Below are 18516 nucleotides of genomic sequence, written 5' to 3' on the forward strand. Positions count from 1 at the left end.
CCCCGTCGCTCATTGGCGGAGGCGCGGCTGGTCATCGTGGCGTCACGGCCCGCCCGGGGCCCGCCGCTGCCGCCGGCCCGTTCCTCACCGCCCCCCCCCCCCCCCCCCCCGCCAGTTGCGGAGCGGCGGCGGGCGGAGGGGGAATGGCGGCGGCCGGAGCTCGGGGAGCAGGTGGGGAGGCGGAGAGGGAGACGGACTCGCGTGGCTCCGGATGAGCGGGGCGCGGCGGGGAACCGCGGGCGGGCGAGGGAGGCCCCCTCAGAGAAACGGCCCGGCGGCGGCCTGTGTCCGTGCTCTCCCCGCGCCTCAGCCGTGGCGGGAGGTCTGTCGCCTCAGCGGCGGCGGCGGCGGGGGGGGGGGCCGCCGGAGCTGGGGTTCCTCCCTTCCCGGTGTGAGGGCGGGAGCGTCGCGCCGGGCTGGGGGCGGGGGGGGGGGTGTTGTTGCGGTTTAGGTTTCGCTGGTGGCCGGCGGCAGAGCCAGGCTGACGCCCCGTCCCCTGTCCCCAGGTGCTGGCCCGGCGAGAGCGGGCGCAGTCACGGTGCCGCATCCCGTGGAGGAGCCCCTGCGTGGCTAAAGCCGCCCTCCCTCCGCCGGGAGAACTGCAGCGGAAGGCGATCCCTCAGCCTGACCGCCCGCCGGGGCAGCCCTTCTTCCACCCTATCCCCCCCATCCCTCCCCGTCATGGAGGCGAGTGGCTTGGAGTGGCTGCTGGTCCCCGTGCGGCAGCTGGTGTCGTGGGGTGCCGCGGGGGCCATGGTGTTCGGCGGCGTGGTGCCCTACGTTCCCCAGTACAGGGACATCCGCCGGACGCAGAACGCGGAGGGCTTCTCCACCTACGTCTGCCTGGTGCTGCTGGTCGCAAACATTTTGCGGATACTTTTTTGGTAAGTTGGTTTTGCGTGCGTGCTGTGCCTGCCCGGTCCTAAAGGTTCTTGCTTGCTTGCTGGTTGTAGAGCTTTGATTCGGAATATTTGAGGAAATAATACGTTTTGCGTGCTTTTTCCCCCTCTCTTGACGATCAGCATACTCTTTCTGCAAGCAGGCGAATCTGCGTCGAGTGAAATGAACTGGGCTCAGGAGCGCTGTCTGTTACCCTTGCCAGATCTGATTATCAGTGCTCTGATGTCCCGAGATGCAACTTTTTAACTCGCTGGTAAAGAAAAGAGGTTTATTCTAAGTCAGATCTCTTTTTCTTGCTGACTGTATTTTACATTTCCCTTGCCCCTCTAGCACCGTTCTCAGAGTGAAGGCCCCGGTCCCGCACGCTTATTCTAGCATGTAGTTGGTACTAACATCACTGGGACACTTGCCGTATGTTCTTGCATTTTCCCGGGATGCCGACTGGCTTCAGAGGGTGCTCACTTTTAGAGCTCCATGCACAACTACAGATGAAAATATTCATTCTTTGAAAATTCATTCTTTGATAATTCTGTGATTAATTCTTTGATAGGTGGGCTACCTTTCAAAGCAGATGCTTTTTGTTTTCAGCACCACTTCAAATATTTAAAAGCAAGTTTGTTTCCATATTTAGGTCTTGTGCTGCTGGACAAAGAAAATGTTATTAGGGCGTGATTGCTGTGAATGAATTTTAGTAACTTACATTCCTCGTTGCTTCGTATAATACAGATGCTACAACACTGGGAATGTACTTGAGAAACCAAAGATGAAATAGTCTGGGAAATTACTGCAACTAAGAACAGTTACTCCAAGAATATTTTGACTACAAAATACTGCTTTGTAGTCCACAAAGAACTGATAGACAGCAGGCTACATCCTTTGGTTGGTTTCCAGTTTCTTTTTAAAGCTCCTCTGGCTCTTTAAGTGTAAGGAGATTCCTGGATTCTTCCACAGCAAAATGTAACATGTAAGTGCTGTGCTGGAGTGGAGAAAACAGGGGACCCTCTCTTGGCACCACAGCTGGCAGTCGAACTGAGGGGTCATCACTAGATCAGAGCTACTTGTTGCATTGGACCTATGTTTTCCTGGGGAGAAGTGTATGGAGCAGCTGTTGGAGAAAGCAGAGAGCAGAAGGGAAGTAGAACAGGCAGGGGGAGGAGAAGTGAAAAGTCCGAGTTGACAGTTTGAGAAATAGAAATTGTCTAATTTTTTGTTTCACTGGAGGTAGTTGAAATGTACAAATGACTTGCACCTGAATGGAGATGCTGGCAGTTTCTAGGTAACCCAGGTGAGCACATCTGTTAAATGAGACTTGGACTATGGAAGAACTGAAAGCTCTTTAATTTGAATTGATTTTAAGTATATCTAGTTAAGAGATGTGGAGAAGAATAAGTACTACGAGTAATGAAAAGTTGTAATTTATGTCAATGTTAAAAGATTTGTCAACACTTCAAAAGAGAGAGAATGCAGTTATGTTGATAAGATGATATAATTTTTTACAGTGAGTATTTAAGCCACATAATAGTTACCACTCCCTGACACATACTAGCTCTGTGTAGGGTCTGGTCATCTTGGAGCTCGGTGATGGCATGGAATGGCTTCACACAGCATGTGCATAGCTGTGTCTGGCTACAGTGGGAGTGTGAGGCATGCTGCTGGCTCGTGGTGCAGCCGCTTCTATGGGGAAGCGTTGCAGACATGAGCCTGCAGAAACCTTTCTGTCTGTACTTACAATGAATCCTCTCTTTCTAGTTCTATTGAACTAAAAGACAGAAAAGAAGACTTGCATAATGATAATTCAGTGTTCCCTGAGAGAGAATATTTTGCTTCTCTACTTACAAAGGTTAGGCATCCCTGGTAGTTCGTTATAAACACCAGTAAGTCATGAAAGCAGCATTGAGGGTGGATATTATCCTTGGGCATATGGATGATTAAAGGAAGATAGCAGAGCAAGAGCCTCTGATTTCTGTGAACATGTTTAAAATGCAGCCATAGAGCAGCTTGGCAGTTCAGTTTTTGCGTTAGTTGTTTAATGTCACCTATGGCTGATGTATTATCTGGGACACAGCACTCTAAATAATTTGACATAAACAGCAGAATTATTTTAATTGTGTATGTAGTATTCATTGGAGGGAATTAGAAGGTTTTTGTTTATTTTGTTTTAAATTTATTAAGTAATTTGATCCATTCTTGTGCCGGAACAGAACTGTTCCTACAAGTAATTTTGTTTTGTGTATAGTTTTTCCCCAATCTGACTTTCAATGTACCAGTTGGTAAGATTCCTCCTCCTTCCCTTTAGCACACCAGCCCAGGCCTTACTCCAAGTCTCTCTTCTGAAAACTTTACTGACATAGAGCTGCTGTTTTCAATTGTTTTTAGTTTCTCTTCATTACCCCTGGTTATTAAGCATATGATTTGTGCCAGATTCATCCCTCCGACTTCCCCTCCACCCTGCTCCAAAAATAAGTACGTAAAGTGATAGGCCTTAAAAAACTGTCAGTGTTGCTTTTCAGGCCTTAATTATTTCTTAGGATGGCTCACGGTTGGTTTTTGTTTTTTGTTTTTTGTTTTTTGTTTTTTTTCTTTTAACTTCAAAGACATTTCTGTAATTCGTTTCTGTTGTTACTTCCAGGTTTTCCCTGAATTTCATATATTCTCGAATTTGAGGCTCACAGAGTGGAATATTATCTGTTTCAGATGCATAGGCAACAGGAAGAGACAGTTCCTGCCTTTTATGCCATGTTTCCTCTGTATTTTCACTCTTGAGTAGTGCTGGCCTTTCTGTATCTCTGTCACTCAAAACAGACCCAGTCCCACTACTCCCCTATGGCTCTACTATACTTTGTTCACCTCAGCTGTGGGGGCAATTCCCTCATTTCCTCTTTGTGAATTGGCAGATTCCATGTGTTCGTAGAACTGTACTTAGTTATCTCTGAGGGTTTTTTTTTTCTTTCTTTTTTTTTTTTTTTTTGACATTTGGTTTTGCAGTGGGTGAAGTTTGACCTTTCATCTCCCCTCCAAATAGAGTATTTACTTCCTAATCTTCTTGGCATGTTTTATGTGTCAATAGAGTTGCAGCTGGTGTATTGCACTGTGACAGTAGCCAATGAACAAAATACTACTGAGATCAAGGATAACAATCCTGTTTCCAGTTACCTGTTTTCACAGTTTCTCTTCCTCCAATTAGACTGTCTCCAATGGTAAGCCATCTTTTAAAGTCAGGAGGACTCAGTGCAATGCCTCTCCTTGTCTTCCTCCCACCTAATCCCTTAGTTTCAGGGTGTGCTCAAAGAACTTCTGTTTGCTAGTGATGACAGTAACACATTATCTATTAAGTCATTTTTCACGCTTCTCTGTTTCACAATGTCTCAAAATGTCATCTTTAAAGAGACATTTCTGCTTTCACTTATGTGTGTTTGGCCTTGCTCTGTTCCAACAATATGCCAGAACTTTGTGGAAAAGCAGTGGGAGAGGACTGGTCTGCAAGAATGAAAACTGCATATGGATAGCAACAGGCATGATTCCACTTTGTTTTGTTTATGCACACATGGCTTTTGTTGAGGAAAAAGAAAGTAAAAGTTTGACCATGCAAACTTGTGGTTCAGTGTGTTGACTGTATGTGAAGTCTTTGGCCCTTTTAAAGCTCTGACCAAAAAAAAAAAAGTTTTTGAAAAGTAGACAGTCTCTGCTCACAGCATCACACAATGGGGTTTCTGCTTACCAGTGTGAAAAGCAGATTTTGTGCTCTGACTAGACTTGATATGAAGTTAGCTTTACTTTAGTAATAATCTATTGTTGTAATTTTATATAATGCTTCAAAGCAGCATTTATTTTGGGGTGGCAGTGTAGCTGTTGGTTGTGATTTACGATTGGTATCAGCTGCTCCTTTGTTCTAGTCCTCCTGCCATTGTCCGTACTGCTTCTCCTGTCTGTCTGTCTTCAGATGCCATAGGTCATTGTTTCTCACTCTCCACTCGGTTCAACTTCTGGACTGATCAGCCTGGAGAAGGTCTGCGCTGTGGGTGAAGAGGAAGAGGCAGTGCAAAGCTCAACGCCTTTGTAATTCTGGTACATATGAAGATGCTTGGCATGCTCCAAAAAAATCTGATATCAATTTTCTTCCCCTCTGCATTTTTAGTAAGACACTTCATTAACATTTTTGTTAGCTAATGTCTTACTGTGCTTGCTAGAGTTAGCTCTGATTTCTTGTTCAAGACTGGTTAAAATATCGAAGGGATACCCTGAGTCTTACTGATGCTTGAGCTCTGAGGTGGTCAGTCATCTGGGTAAGCTGTCCTAGGCTGGTTTGAAGTAGTGGGCCGGCTTCAGAGTGCACCGTGGCACTTGAACTCAGTTGCAACCAAGACGGACATATCTTCTTGGTTCACGTGGCCTGCAGTCTGCCAGCTGATTAGCTTTGCATTGTCATGATCAAAAGAGGAACAAGAAGGTGGGCGAGAGTTGTGTAATCAGTTGGGGGTGGAGGATGCAGAAAAACTTACTTGTGAGTTCTGCCTCTCTTCCCCTTCTCTCTCTTCCCCCCTCCCCTTTTTTTAAAAAAAAACAGAGCTTATGATGAGATAAATTATAGTTTCTTTTAATATTAAAATCAGGATAAATAGCTAGATGAAAGGGAACTGCAGATTTCTTAGAAGTCAGCAGTAGGCATTTTTGTTTGCATCTTGAGTAAGTTCAGCCAAAAGTATTTATGCTCCCTGCTACTCCCAGAGGCTTTTGGACTTTTTGTCAGTTTTGCAGTCTGTAAAATGTTTTATGTAGTAGTATAATATGGTTTGTATATTTTCCAGGAAGACAATATTCTTTCCAAAGGTTTTGAGATGCAATTCTGTGGGCCACTGGCCTAAACCTCATACAGCAACACCATAGAAATCCAAACAACAGAAAATAAAGCTGTCCAATTTTGGAGTTGTTCTCACAAAATAGTTGCCTTAAGACAAACTGTGGAAACAAGTTCAGACAGTCAGGGAAAAGGTGAAAACTATGGAGTCTGTTATTTTTGAGCAAAGGTAACCCTCTACGCATTCCACATCAGTTCACCTGAAACAAAGCAGGTTCTGAAGACTGTAATGTCAGTAGAACTGGGAGCTCTCTGTGCTGAAGTCAGTGGAATAAGCTCCCTATTATGAATAGAGGTTTACTGAGACATGTATGCAGCTGGAGGTAATTTATAGGAAAATGGACTTGCTGTTGTCTGGGGTAGATTCCTACATATTTATTTATTTTGCTGTAACACATACAGTGCCACTTGTGGATCGGGTCCCTGCTGTCAGCTGTTCCTTTGTCTTCAGATGGTGGGCCAGTGGTGCCTGTTTGTAGGACTTCCTGTGGGAAGGAGAAACTTTTGCTTTTAAGACTTTTGTTACTAAAATGAATCTTGCCAGCTTTTACCATGTGGGGAAGGTGGGATGATGCTGTCAACCAAGCTGACAGAATGACTACAACTTTGAAAGATTGCGTTACATATGGCCTGCTGGTGGAATCTTGCTCAGATATTGAGAGCAAGAGAGTTACGCAATTCCTCCTCCTTTTTATAAATGCCAGAGAGCAAGGATAAAATGCACTGCTCTTTTGTATAAAAAGTAAAGGTAAAGCAGGATTTTGTATGCCCACATGAGAAGCTTGTTTCGGGTGCTCCTTAAAGTCCTGGAAGTTTACACGTCAAGGAGAAACTTGTATCAAGAGATCCTGTTGTAACACTAATTTGTTTCTTGTTCTTCCTGATGATTAAATTCTGTAATTGTATGGGATGTCTTTCAAGACAGCTACCCTGGGCTACCTGTTGTGGCCCCGGTGGTGCGTGCGGTATCTCGCATGCTCTCCGTGTTCCCTAGCACCTGTAACTTCCCAAAGAGCTGGAAAAGTGGACCCAGAGCAGTGAGGCCTGTAGGAACTTCGGTGGTTTCCACTCCTGCGGTGAGCGGAACCGGCTCTGTGAGCTGAAGCGGTGGCATGTTGGCCCTGCCAGTGTACGGGCAGAGGACGGGCCGGAGTCCCTGCCCCAGACGGGAGACCGCCTGGGACAGCAGCCAGCGGGTGGAAGCTGGAATGGCATCCAGCAGTGTAGGAGGAAACAGTGCGGTCAGGGTGATGGTGATCTGGTTGCACCAACAGCAGTCAGTTTCTTTTCAGAGCTGTCTTAGGAAAAGAGATACGCAAACCTTTTGTGTTTGGTCTAGTTTGGGCTTTTGCACAATTGGCATTTGCTGTTTTGAGTAGGCCCAGGGCTGGAATAGCAAGACTATTGCAACAGGATTGAGTTGTACCGATGGAATGATGTAGTTTGCTCCATGACTAGTTAGTCTCTCCTCTGGCTTGAATGTGCACTTCTCATGTCTTTATCACCTTGAACATGCATTAATCGTTTTAAGGCTGTTGAAACACTAACAAAATGTAAGCACCTCCGCCCCTTTATTGGCACGTTTGACTAGCACAAGAAAAAGAAAGAGTTCTTTTGTTTTTACAGTATTAAGTAAACAGTGAAAAGCTCTTTGTCTCTTTGTAGGCTGACATACGAAGTCAGAGTTCCCTGAATACTGCAAATGTCACTGTTGTTCACTTTGTCACATAACATTGTAGTAGTGGGGTGAAAATGCAGAATAATGATGGTGACCCCCTCGTTCCCAGGACTTCAGAGTTGTTCTTTTCTGTGAGCCTGTTCTAGTATCCTAAGGCTCTTCATCTTCCTCTCATAATATGATGTTCCTCCCCTCCCGGCTCCTGCTTAGGCAAAGGTAGGAAAAACGTCTGTGAGGCAGAAAGTAAACAGAACATGGAACAGCACGCTCTCCCTGCAGGGCTCACATCTTGCTGTGCTCCTAGCTCAAGCTGGCTTGAGGAGTCTTAAACTGGATTAGTGTTGCTTTGGCAGGCCCTAATATCAATGCGAAGTAGAGCAAGCAGCTGGGAGTGGTGTTTGTTTCCGTCATCCTGAGCAAAATGAGTGTTCTGGCTTTGCTTTTAAAGCTTCAAGAACCCGACTGTGGTCGTTGACACTGCTGTATTCTCTTCAGTCTTGTTGTCCAGGTAGTGTGGTGTAGGCCATGTCCTGTTTGCTCTGCCTGTTGGTCTCTGTGGCAGCTGTTTGGTTTCCTGTAGATGTGACCTAGCTTAGAGGGTTGAGTTGCCTGTGAGACTCAATTTGGGGGTTGGTGTTTGGGGAGATGTATTTCACATAAGTATGTTTTGTTGTGTAACCTTTGTTGTCTTTGGCTGGAGGGTTGTAAAAAAATCTACAGGTGTTGTGCATTGTTTGAAGTCCCTACAAGAATTTTTAAATTTCCAGTTCACCTCTCGTGTGTTGTGAGTTTTGTTTTGTTTCACTTCCCCGCCCACCATCCAGTTTTTAAGGGGTTGAGGATCTGCAGCAATACTTCCAGCCTCATTTCCAGTAAGGCTGTGGTGGTGGCAAATTGTTATGATCAGACAGCAGGTGGCCATGCTGAGGTGTGTTTGTAGTGGGTGGATGTTTATACTGCAAGCAATACTTTTGTGAGGCATCCATTACCGAATGGCCAATAATCTCATCAGTAGGGAGAAACTAACCTTGCAGTGACCTGTGGCTGGATTTACCATCATAATAGCTTCTAGTTTATTGTGCTGCTAGCTCAGCCCCTCTTAAATGCATTACTATATTTTTACGTGAAAATGCATTTGTAACTGGAGATGTTTTTCTAAACCTGATGTAAGCAGTTTTAACTGCTCTGTAATTCTGAGTAAGTCTTTCCCATTTTTTTTTTTTTCTCATTCCCTGAATAAGAGACAAATGTAACAGTAGTGAATTCCAGTAGTTCAGGGGAACTTGGCCATGGTCAGCAACACAGGCTGAATGATCAGGGGCATCAGGCATAGGCTGGGCCAAACTTTTGTTCTTCTCCCCTGCATTTTTTCCTGGTGCAGTGAAGGCCTTATCCAGAGTGCACTCTGCCTATGACTACATGCATCAGTTGTGTTCTTTATTTCCTGCCTCAGAGTGTCCTCCAAATTTGTTACGATAATGGCTGTCATGTGGCCCACCACAAATCCATCGATGCTAGAAAGAAGGGGGGGACTAAGGTACATGGAACTGCTATTCTTCCAGTAGCTACTGGTGGTGTATTTGGCAGTGGTGTGGAGGCTCAAGGCGTTGTACTTTTCCTTAGCTGTATGCCATTAGGCAGGAAATACTTGGCCATTTTCGTTTGTGTGGGCTGATTGGCTGTTCTGCGCAGGAAGATTTCCAAGGAAGCTAGTTAAGGACTTTCCAGTCTCTCTCCTGTTCCTTATTAGTTGACTCATAACAAAAAATATCTCTCTGGTGAAATGGCTATAGTGGAAATGCAGTATTGTGTGAGAGAGTATGATGGTGAACCTAATTGGTTTTTACTAACATGGAGCTTGGCCATGAAAGTAGCCCAAGCATAAGAAATTCTATTTTGGCAGGGTGCTATAAAACAGGAGCTGTCAAGAAGAGGGCAATGGTTGTCATGCCTGTGAGGCTGAGGTCTCGGGCAGCACGATGTGTTCGGAGAATGGCCTTAGTAACTGTGCTGCGAGGAAATTTAGAAAGCCTGTGTGCCTCACGGTGCAGGCTGAAGGAGCTGGGGAGCATAGCAATGTGTTTTCACCAAATCCTTTCCTCAACATCTCTGTCTTCAAGGCGTAAAAACTGGCAGAACTGAGCACAGAGAAGCAGCTTACCGTGATGTGCAGCCTTCCTATTGTAAATCTAATATGCTTTGAGGGCTGCCTATGAAAAGCTCTACCCTTTACCCCTAATGCGCTTATTGAGTCTGTCTGGTGGGGATTGCTGATCTTTCATCAAGTAGTGTAGGAAGAGGAGCTCGGAGCATCACCGGTCTTCACTGAAGGGTCTCATTTTCCTACGGCAGAACCTCGTGCAATCACATAAGAGTAAGCTCTTAAGTCAAGATTGGCCACAATCCAAGATCACCTCTGTGTTACGTGCAGGAAGGGCTCAGTAGTTCCCACCAAGCATCATCTGTGAGCGAGCAGAAATTAAACTGGGGGGGGGGGGGGGGGGGGGGGGGGGGGCAGGAGAGGACAAATCATGTACGTTCGGTTCGCGCATCTTTTGGACTTCCTTACTTCCCCCAACCTTGGTCCAAATTAGGCACAAATTGGTGAACTGGTTGGTGTGTTCTGCAGACCTGGTCTTTCCACTCAGATGTCTAGAGGCAGACAAAGCATAAACCGCAGCCCCCCCCCCCCGCCCCTGGAAGACATTACATTAAATGTAGCAAGCTAGTAGCTGTGGGTACGTATTTCTTTATAGGACAAGTGCTATTGTTTTTATGACTTCACCTTAAAAATGGAAAATTGAGAAAGGTAAGTTTTGCACGGAAGTCCTTGTGAAATCTACAGAGTGTGTATGTGGAGAGAACACATAACTGGTTATTTATGCGGCATAACTCTCTGGTCTCTCTGTACTGCCTTGACTGCTCAATGAATCTTCTCCTTTCAAAATAATAGGTTTGCTGCTGGCTTTGGAAACAAAGACTTAAGCTTCTGGCTTCAGAATTTCTAGGATCAGTCCACAGCGATGTTGTAATAAGGTTCTTGGATACTCCTGCAAGGGGATTGTGACTCTGATATACTGTATGTGCATCTAAATTTGGCTGCATCTAAATTTGGTGACTTTCTCTTCCTGAGCCTTTCATACCTGTTACAGTTAGGATTTCCTTTTTCAGGTGCTTAGATAGGATCAAAGAATGAAAGTAACTGAGTACAACACTTGTCACCTTTGAGATGTTTTATATATTTTCTTTTCTTTTTTTTTTTTTTTTTTTTTTAGGTTTGGAAGGCGTTTTGAATCCCCTCTTTTGTGGCAAAGCATTATCATGATCGTTACTATGTTACTGATGCTGAAACTGTGCACTGAAGTACGTGTGTCCAACGAGCTAAACATAAAACGCCGCTCTTTTGCAGGTTAGTGACAGGAACTGGCTTTTGCAGGATAAATCTTTTTGAAAGCATGGTGCGCTGTATTTTGGACAAAAGTTCTGTCTGAATTGCAATCCAGTCTCCTTTCTGCTTACTTCAGTGTAGCATTTCCTGAACTTCTTTTGAAACTGCTTTTTTCCAGATAAATATATAAAACTGTCATTTTATTTCAGACAGGTCTTGGTTCAGTGTAGAAATCAGAGTTCTCCTTAATATTTCACACCACGCCCTGAATATAGAGCTGGTTGTTATGCCATTGTGCTAGCCTGGATTTTTTTTTAAGATTTTGGCCAGAATAAGAAGTTATTTTCTTCAGTGGTACTTTCTACCAAGTTCTTAGGTATGATCATACAATATTATCTGAAATTTTATTTTGCAATTGCAAACACTTGCTTTTGTACATAACTTATTTTCTGCTTACTGAGTTATTGGCTGTCAAAATAGGAGGTGCTGTCATATCATAGCCGCAAAACTATGTTTTCTTGTATACCATTTCGTTGGGCTTTAGTGTGGGATTAGTTGGGATTTGTGGGAATTTTCACATATTTTTTATTTTGGTTATTTGTTAATTTTGAGGCATTGATAATTTTGGTCAGGGCCAGAGTATTATTCTTTATTTAATGAAATGTTCAAGCTTTGTGGAGAGTCCCTGCTTTTTTTCCCAGATAAGAAGCGTGAGAGGGGTAGGTTTTGTGTTTCTCTGTGTTGACTTTGACTTACAACATTTTACGTTACAGCTTATTACCAACAAGAACAGAATTAATGCTGTCAGATTTTTGTCAGTTGTTTTGCCAATATGGATGTAGAATTTATTCTCTCCATCTGTTCTCTTCCCTCACTCCCTAATAATTGAGGGTCTGATCCAGTTCCAGATATCCGCAGCCATCAGTAGAAGGCAGCAGCTACTGGTTGTGCAGTAGGCTAATTTATCTAATAGCTAAGGAAGCTACTTCCATTCCTGCTCATTGTGGAGTGTAGTGTGAAACTATTCAGGTAAGTGAATTCATGTGGAAGAGCAGCTGCACTCCAGCTCCCAAACACAAGCTGCTGTGTTCACAGGGGTTGTTAATCTGGCAGGATGAATTACTTTAAAACTACTTTCAGTCAGATTTAGCAGCAGTTAAAATCCAGGAAGCATTTGGGAGGGGCATGTATGCTTTCTTCCTCCTTTGCTCTCTGTGCTGGCGTTTTGTGAAGTGGCAGAAAGGTTGCTCTGTTTGCCCTTTCTGAGGGGAAATTATCCTCGTGCACATTTACACACACACACACAGTCTTGCAGACTCCTTCGGTAACCTTTGGACAAAAAGGGAGGCTATTCAGTTTAGTATATAGCCCTCTTCAAACAACTCTCCCTGAAAGACATACAGTCTCCTAAGGGATAATCAGTCTTTCACTTACAAGGTAATGGAAACTCCTCAAGGTTGCATTGTGCCATTTGATCCTTCTTTCTGAAACTCAGCTTGTCATGTGTTTAATTAGCTAGAGAGACTGATTTTACCTACTTGTGGACCTTAATTATTTGTTTTCATTGAAAGGCTTGCATCCTCCCACAAGCTTTGAGAACAGCTAAAATCTTTTTCTTACCTATGATTCATTTTTAGTAAGGCCAACTATAATGCGATGGCTCAGAATAAGCATATAAATGCATACAAAGCTCCTTCCAAGTGAGGTAGAAGGATAGGTTTGTATTTCAAGCCCAGTGAGATACGTGTTTCTAATCCTACACCTAATCTTATCTCTTAAGTTTTATGGTGATCTAGGCAAGCTGATAAATCTGTGTACTTACTTTCTTTCCTCATAGTTTACCGGGGCAGTGAGAAGCTAGGTTTGAAGCCAGTGTTTTTGATTAACCTTGCAGAATCCTGAGAGAAAAGTATACAATTTCTGCAGGATAATATAATTTATTATTTCTCAGATGGCTGGTCTTCAATTTAAACATTTTTCTTCGTTAATTTCTATCTTCCCTCTGAATGTTTCTGCAAAATAATCCAAAATATTTAGGAAGGAACAGAATAGACTATTTCTGTGGAAGGGAGTTTGCCACTTTCTTGTATTACTATTAAATGCGGTATTTCCCCCTGAGTCACATTAGTATATGTTTACCAGTGTGTTTTGAATTATGTGGGAGTTGCCTTTTTTCTTTTGTTTTTATTATTCTCACAAATAAAGTCCCTTAAGTAATAACTAGTTCAGAAGGAATCTACTTAAAATTTCTTGAAGCATTAAGGAGCAGTCTATCCTAATCCTGACAAGCTTGTTCTGTATTCTGTAGCCTGTTTGTGGTGTTACTGGGTTAAAATACGTATCAATAGCAATTCAGAACATAGACATAAAGCCATTCAATCAAAATGCTTGTACTTCCATTTATAGGGTGACTATCATAGCATGAAAAATACAGTCTCCCTGGATGCTTTCCAGTAATGTTTGATTATTTCTCTTAGGCTCTACGTAGAGAACTTACTAGGAAAACTCATATAATCTTTTATTTTTTTCTCTCAGTTACTTCTCGATTATGGGATTCTCCCCCCCCCCCCCCCCCCCTTAGTCTTGCAAAGTGAAAGTAAGTTGAAATTGGTGGAGCCCATCTTGTGCTGCTGCTGCCTTCTCTGACTTTTTGTTCTGGATACATGAACCTTAACCTTCAATTACATGTACTGATTGAAAACAGAGTAAGTCCTCTTTACATATCCAACTGTTTTATTATTTTTTAAACGTGGACTGTATAGCCTGTTTTTAACTGTTCTGAATTGAAAAAAAACCAAAGCAAACAACAAAACAAGCAAAACAAGAAAACAAAAAACCCCGACTTTATTTTAAAACCTCCATGACAGAACAGTTCTCTCTCCTGCATATGAATACTTTGAAAGCTGTGTTAAAGAGTCTTCAGATGAAATCAGCAGACATGAACAATACCTCCTCATCTTTTATCCCTTATTTAACACCACTTTAATTGCATCTTGACTGCTTTAATGCAGATCTCCTGGTACCACTGTTGTGGTAACAATAGCTCTCCTTATTCATTGCCCACTTTTAAATTGGTGTCTGTGCAGCCATATGTATGCTGTGTTGTTGGCTCAGTACAGAAAGGGTCAAGGTTCATTGGTAGTTTCTTTTGTTGTAATTGTTTTTGTTAAAAGTGTTGTAGTATTTCTGGGCCATGATGGTGCTACCATGCTAGAGAGTTAAATATTGAAGAGCGAAATGTGCATGTGCCATGTCTTGACTTGAGAATCAAGAGGAGGCTGAAGCAAGGTGCTCACAGATACAGACAACTAAAACCACCTCCTCACTCTTGAAAATATTGGCAGGCCAGAGCAGTCTTCATATTCTTGGAGAGACAGACACTCTTACGAAGAATCCTCTTTTTGTTTCCCCAAATAAGCCTTCCACCTCTCTCTCACAAAGATTCAATTTCAGTTATGCCCAAGACATTGTGGCAGATTTTGAGCACCCTGAATGTATGAACTATACTGAAAACCAGTGGACATAATTTGTTAAGAGCGGGCTCTTAGTCATCTCTTCTTATTATAGTACAGCTCAGGCTCCTTAAGTAGAACATGGGCTCTTGTTTTCACATGAAGGTGATTTCCTCTGGTCATTCATCCAGTTTTGTCTTCCTTCCAACTGCTGGTTGTCTTAACCTGCTTTATAACTTGTATCTTATTATAGTACTCTGATCCCTTGAAGAGCTCTGGTGTTGGCACTGGAAAGCACTCTTGCATAATACATGGTTTTCAGCTGGCAGAGGAAGGCTAGTGTGAAAAAATTTAACATGCAGAATGGTTGCAGATGGGATCTACTCTGTCCTTGATACGATTGGTTTAAGCTCAGGCTTTTTGAAACTATTTTAGAACAGCATTTTCCACAGGAGGCAAGGCAACTGTATTGTCTTAGCTGATTATATATACATATCTACACACTAAATGTTGCTGAGGTACCAACCTGTTTTCTCTCATCATGAAAAGTGTATAAAGTAAGAGTTAAGCTGTCTGTTTCACTGTTTTTAAGTCTTCATTTTCTTCCCTTAGGTAGATTGCTGTTGGGTTGTGCATTGAGACTGTTATGGGACTTCCTACTGCTCGACCCTATCTTAACATCATGGGGTGGGAGCCTTACAGAAAGCATGGAGACTAAAATTTCTGGCATGTTTTGTTTTGGCTATTATTTTTTTATAAGCAAAATGTACTAACTGACTAAACTGTAACTAAAAGACCCACTGTTGCATTTAATCATACAAGTCTGTTTGTCTTTCCTTCCTTTTTTTTTTTTTCCCCCTCAACTGTTTTTTATGTAGCTGCAGATAGTAAGGATGAAGAAATCAAAGCACCTCCCAAGAGATCCTATCTGGGTATGTACTGTGCAAACCCATTCTGCATGAAGTTGTCCTCTCAACTACGTATTTCATGCTTTGCTACTTTTTATAACCATTTTTAGAAATGATTGCATGATCATTTCTATAGAGAATGTTTGCATTACCTTTTCTTGACATACTAAAACCTGGTGCGTGATTTTATTTTTTAAAATTTTTATTTTCCTCTCCCCGCTTTTAACGTTCATAGAGGAAAAGATGCTTTCAGCTCTATTTCAGAAACCAGTTTTTTGAAGGCAGTTGAATTCACTGCATTGTGCGTCTCAGTGATATCTTCCTTTTTCCTTCCCCAAGCTAGACAGGCAAAATATTACATGATATAGGGATCCATCTTTTCAGACTCATGTTCCTCCTCTTCCAGCTCTGACTCTGGAGGAAACTATGAAAAATACAGGAGTATCTTTCAGCATTGTTCAGAATGCTAGATAAGAAATTTCCCACAACACTTGGTGTTCAAGCAAAATGCCTGCATCCTTGTGAAATTTTCTGGCTTGTTCCTCTCTCTCATTAGAGCAGCCTCAAAATTATTTGGGAGTTAGTAACACTTAAGGTGAGAGCTTCCAATCTTCAGTTTCAGAGTTGGAATCTATGTTCTTTAATTTGCCTGAGGAAGAGGAAATATTAGGTGCAAACCAGCTTTGCAGTATTTTCAACTCTTAGTAGTTTGGAAAGACAGTTTTAGTCTTTTAAATTAGTTGGGGTATCGCATTAAGGAAGTTATACTGACTAGAGAGACAGAAGTTCCCAACAGTCAACTTTTAGACTGATTTTAATTGAACCGATACAGAATCTCATATTGATACTAGTTATGCTCTGTTGCAATTCTTGAGTTACTAAGGGGTCAGCTGAAAAAATACAGGGTAAAGAAGAATATTACTCATGCAAAAGGAGAGTCTCTACTTCCAGATTTTTCAACACACAGTTAATTAAACTGGAGTTAGCTCTGAGAAACACTACCAAAGAGTAATATTAACGCGAGTACTTTGTTGAAGCCGTAAGACCATTCCTGCTAAGGTTAAATAGATTCACTTTTACTGATTCATCTTCTGGATCTTCCCTTTCAGATTTAGGGACAAAATGCACACTTTGGGAAATTTACCCTTTTTGGTCTGATACCAGTATTTTGCAAAGCACCTTTTCCTTTTGTGTTTTCAAAACATTTTTTTCTGGACTCAGTATCAAATTATTTTGTTTTTCTGTTTGTCTTTAATTCTGGTTTGTAGTCATTCTCACTGGCTTGCAACACTAACCAAGGGAATGTAAACTTAAGCAGTCCTGTCTTCCTTGTGCCTGTATTCCTGTTGTCTTTTGCTAGTGTTCAGCAATGCTTTATTTACAGTGTCAGAGCTAGAAACAGCTGTCTGTGCTCCTAGTTATGATTGAGTGCATTATTTAAAAATGCTTCAAGTGGTTAAAATTAAATAGAAATAAGTTATTTAATGTGACCTTTTACTCATTTCAGATTTTTTTTCTTGTCTTTTTTTTGGTTAAAAAGTCATTTGCCTTGGTAGTTTGATAGCTTAAAAAGTTGAGGTTTGTAGAAAAAAAGCACCACACCTCTTAATCCAACTGATTTAAGTCTGAAGCATTTGGTTAATAAATGTTACTTGAAGTTCATTTTGGAATTGCTTAGCAAAATGGGATGAATTGAATTATCACTAAGAACAGGACAGTTTTACACTACTGCTCAGAAGTTTCAAAACTGGCGTGGTCAAGTCTGTTGAATGTGATAATTCTTGCTGGGGTAAACAAATGAGAAGTGTTTTGAGGTGTTTGCTTATAATGCACATACAGAAGTATATCCCAGTGGTTTAAAGAGTGGGACGCATGGTGCTTTACGTCACAGCATGTCATACTTCGCTTTACAAAGGGCTTAACTGAGCTATGTCCTGCAGTGCTATGTTTTGCTACAGCTCTGGGGAAGCTCACTTAGATGTTAGGTAAGGGGAGTATTTGCCATACTTTCATGTGCATTCTTACAATGTCTTTTAATGAGTTTTGATTAAACTTTGGTTCAAGAAGAACAAATGGGCTTTTTCATTTCCCCTGTTTATTTCAGTGGTGTACGAAATGTTTTTCAATATGTTTTTAGACTTCAGAAACTATTATATTACTTTCTTCTTCTGGTTACGTAGTAAATGCTCTGTATACTGCATTTGTAATTGAAGATTGGCTATACATGAACACTATTTTGTTGTAGAACTGTTGAACTGTTAATCTGAAAATGTACTGGTCTACCAATGAATTTCAGGTGAACTTGTTAGATAAATACCAAGACATTTGTTTGATGCCTCTTTTTGAATAGGAACTGAGCTCCTGCTGTGCTCCCTGGGATTGCTTTTAGGTATGTTTGTCAGTAATCCAACAAACCACTTAATGCCACTGTTTTTCCACACGTTATCTGAAAAAGCCTTTATCTGGCACATGACTCTGAAAACTGATTTTCTAGCAGTCAGTGCTGAGGGGTGTTGAGACTATGGGGGAAGGTTGCTGCAGTTTCACTGACCTAGAGTAAATAAATATAATTTACAGTATGGTGGGTCCCAGAGTGTAGGGTTTCCTGATTTCATACAGAAATAAAATGTCCTGGGTTTGGCTGCGATAGAGTTAATTTTCTTTCTAGTAGCTGGTATAGTGTTATGTCTTGGATTCAGTATGAGAAGAATGTTGATAACACACTGATGTTTTCAGTTGCTGCCAAGTAGTGTTTAGACTAAGTCAAGGATTTTTCAGCTTCTCATGCCCAGCCAGCAAGAAGGCTGGAGGGGCACAGCCAGGGCAGCTGATCCAAACTGGCCAAGGGAATATTCCACACCATGTGCTGTCACGCCCAGTATATAAACTGGGGGGAGTTCGCCTGCGGGGGGGATTGCTGCTCGAGAACTAACTGGGCATCTGTTGGCGAGCGGTGAGCAATTGCATTGTGCATCACTTGTTTTGTATATTCTAATCCTTTTATTAGTGTTGTCATTTTATTATCGTTATTATTATCATTATTATTTTCTTCCTTTCTGTTCTATTAAACTGTTCTTATCTCAACCCATGAGTTTTACCTTTTTTTTTTTTTTTTTTTTTTTTTTTTCCTGATTCTCTCCCCTATCCCACTGGGTGGGGGGGAAGTGAGTGAGCAGCTGGGTGGTGCTTAGTTGCTGGCTGGGGTTAAACCACAACATAAAATTATTCCCCTAATTTTCTAGGCAAAGGAAGGATTAGGAAGGATTAAGTAGTTCCAGTTCTGAAGGAATAATGCTTTATTCCCTTTGTTTACTAATGCAAGTATCTAGTTTTAC

General features: G+C 42.1%; 1 protein-coding gene across 3 annotated transcripts in view; it reads left to right on the plus strand.

Annotated features, from left to right (window-relative positions):
- The first annotated feature begins 78 nt into the window (after positions 1–78).
- Positions 79–18516, plus strand: part of SLC66A2 (solute carrier family 66 member 2) — a 65493-nt gene continuing 47055 nt past the window's right edge. Inside the window, exons 1-5 of one of the 3 annotated variants that reach the window (XM_052801302.1) lie at positions 79–171; positions 507–884; positions 10709–10842; positions 15152–15205; positions 17532–17570. In XM_052801302.1, coding sequence (XP_052657262.1) covers positions 682–884; positions 10709–10842; positions 15152–15205; positions 17532–17570 — 430 coding nt within the window. In that variant the 5' untranslated portion in view covers positions 79–171; positions 507–681. The remainder of the gene's footprint in view (positions 172–506; positions 885–10708; positions 10843–15151; positions 15206–17531; positions 17571–18516) is intronic. The other 2 variants (XM_052801392.1, XM_052801463.1) reach the window with 2 other exon arrangements.

The sequence above is a fragment of the Harpia harpyja genome, chromosome 1 (assembly GCF_026419915.1).
Source record: "Harpia harpyja isolate bHarHar1 chromosome 1, bHarHar1 primary haplotype, whole genome shotgun sequence".
Classification (NCBI taxonomy): Eukaryota; Metazoa; Chordata; class Aves; order Accipitriformes; family Accipitridae; genus Harpia; species Harpia harpyja.